Raw genomic sequence first — 1,959 nt, 5'->3', positions numbered from 1 at the left:
CCTTGGGTTCCCGAGGCAGTTATCACTACGGAAGTAGGATTGCCCAACCTTCCTTCTGAGGAGTGGCTGGTGGGTTTGAACCGCCAGCCTCCTGGTTAGCAGTCAAATGCCTTAGGCACTATGCTACCAGAGCTCCTATAGGAAAGAAAAAAGAAAAGACAAATCTGAAAGGGATGATTTGAGCATAGATATTCAGGAAAAGGCTTATCTTCCAATAAAACATAAATAAAGCAAAGTTCACTAAGATTGTGAAGAAAAATATGCAAAAATATTCATTATGTTGTATAAAAACAATATGCAACCCTACTGTTTTAAAAAATTACTCTCTACAATAAAGTCATAGGATTATATGTATAGATATGAATGTTGATAGATATAGAGATAAATATAGCTACAGATTTTTATTTGAGAGGGGGAAGAAAAGAAGAAAGCATCTAGGACTTAATACTTAGTTTCCTGGGTGCAAAATATAAAGTGGAATCAGAAGATAGATGACAAAATTCTGAAATAGGAATCAGAAAGTAGGGTCCAGTTCCAATTCTAACATTCATTAACTAAATGAACTTGATTTTCTGTGGCTCAGTTTCACATTTATAAAATTGCTTGTCTCACTATTGCATGGAATTTACATGATTACCCTATAAGATGTATGATAATAGGGAAAATGTAATACAAGTTTGAGAAACAAATTCCAGTCTCAAAATTAGATTGTCAATAATCATTAACATTTTTCCAGTCTGCAGGATTAAATATTTTTACCAACTCAAAAATCCATAAGCCACATTTATGTTCACTGCGTCCAGTATTACCAGGAATGCCTTTGGCTTATGCAGGAGGTAAGGGGGTGATCTACTTGTCTTTTAGAATAATAGAAGAAAATAGGATGTTTTACTGGGCTGAGTTGGGATCAAAAGCTATCTTTTTAGGTATTGGGCTGGATGACTCTGGGTAAATCATTCCCAAATGAGGTGCACCGCCACCCCCACCACCCCAAAAACAGATTTTTAACCAATCATTGTTATTGTTGGCTGTTGGTTTTGCATATATGCCCTTTATTATATTGAGGAATGTCCCTTCCATTCCTATTTTGCTGAGAGATTTGATCAGGAATGGATGTTGGATTTTATCAAATGCATTTTCTGCATTGATTGATATGATCCTGTGGTTCTTTTCCTTTGTTTTGTTTATGTGATGGATGACGTTCATTGTTCTAATGCTGAACCATCCTTGCATACCTGGTCTGAACCCCTCTTGGTCATATGAATGCTTTTCTTCATTTGTTGTTGGAGTGTATTGGCTAGAATTTTGTTGAAGATTTTTGCATCTATATTCATGAGGGATACTGGTCTGTAGTTTTCCTTTTTAGTGATGTCTTTGCCTGGTTTTGGTATCCAGGTTATGCTTGCTTCATAAAATGAATTTGGGGGGATTCCATCCTTTTCTATGATCTGAAATAGTTTGAGTAGGATCAGTGTCAGTTCTCTTGATGTTCAGTAGAATTTGCCAATGAAAACGTCTGGGCAAGGGGGTTTTTCTCTGGGTAATTTTTTCATGATCTGTTCAATCTCTTCTTTTGTTATGGGTCTGTTCAACTTTTCCACACCAGTCTGTGTTAGTTTAGGTAAGTGGTGTGTTTCTAGAAATCTGTCCATTTCTTCCAGATTTGCAAATTTGTTGGAGTACATTTCTTCATAGTATCCTGATATTATCCTTTTAATTTCTGTCAGTTCTCTCTTGCTGTCACCCAATTCATTTCTTATTTGTGTTACTTGTATTCTCTCCCTCTTTTCATTTGTTAAATTTGCCAATGGTTTGTCAATTTTATTAATCTTTTCAAAGAACTAATTTCTAGTGTTGTTGATATTTTCTATTGTCTTTCTATTTTCTGTTTCATTGATTTCTGCTCAAATCTTTATTATTTCTTTTCTTCTGGCTACGGTAGGCTTATTTTGCTATCTT

At 35.2% G+C, this 1,959-nt stretch overlaps 1 protein-coding gene across 1 annotated transcript in view; it reads left to right on the top strand.

The window, feature by feature from the left end:
- LOC103193915 (pregnancy zone protein-like) overlaps window positions 1-1,959 on the top strand; it is an 80,228-nt gene that overhangs the window by 50,758 nt on the left and 27,511 nt on the right. Inside the window, exon 17 of the mRNA XM_007937218.1 lies at window positions 737-836. Within this exon, the coding sequence (XP_007935409.1) occupies window positions 737-836 (100 nt within the window). The remainder of the gene's footprint in view (window positions 1-736; window positions 837-1,959) is intronic.

The sequence above is a fragment of the Orycteropus afer genome, unplaced genomic scaffold (genome assembly GCF_000298275.1).
Source record: "Orycteropus afer afer isolate SDZICR_OR568_19922 unplaced genomic scaffold, OryAfe1.0 scaffold00040, whole genome shotgun sequence".
Lineage (NCBI taxonomy): Eukaryota > Metazoa > Chordata > Mammalia > Tubulidentata > Orycteropodidae > Orycteropus > Orycteropus afer.
The sequence above is the reverse complement of the archived record's forward strand: the minus strand, read 5'-3'. Positions and strand labels throughout refer to the sequence as shown.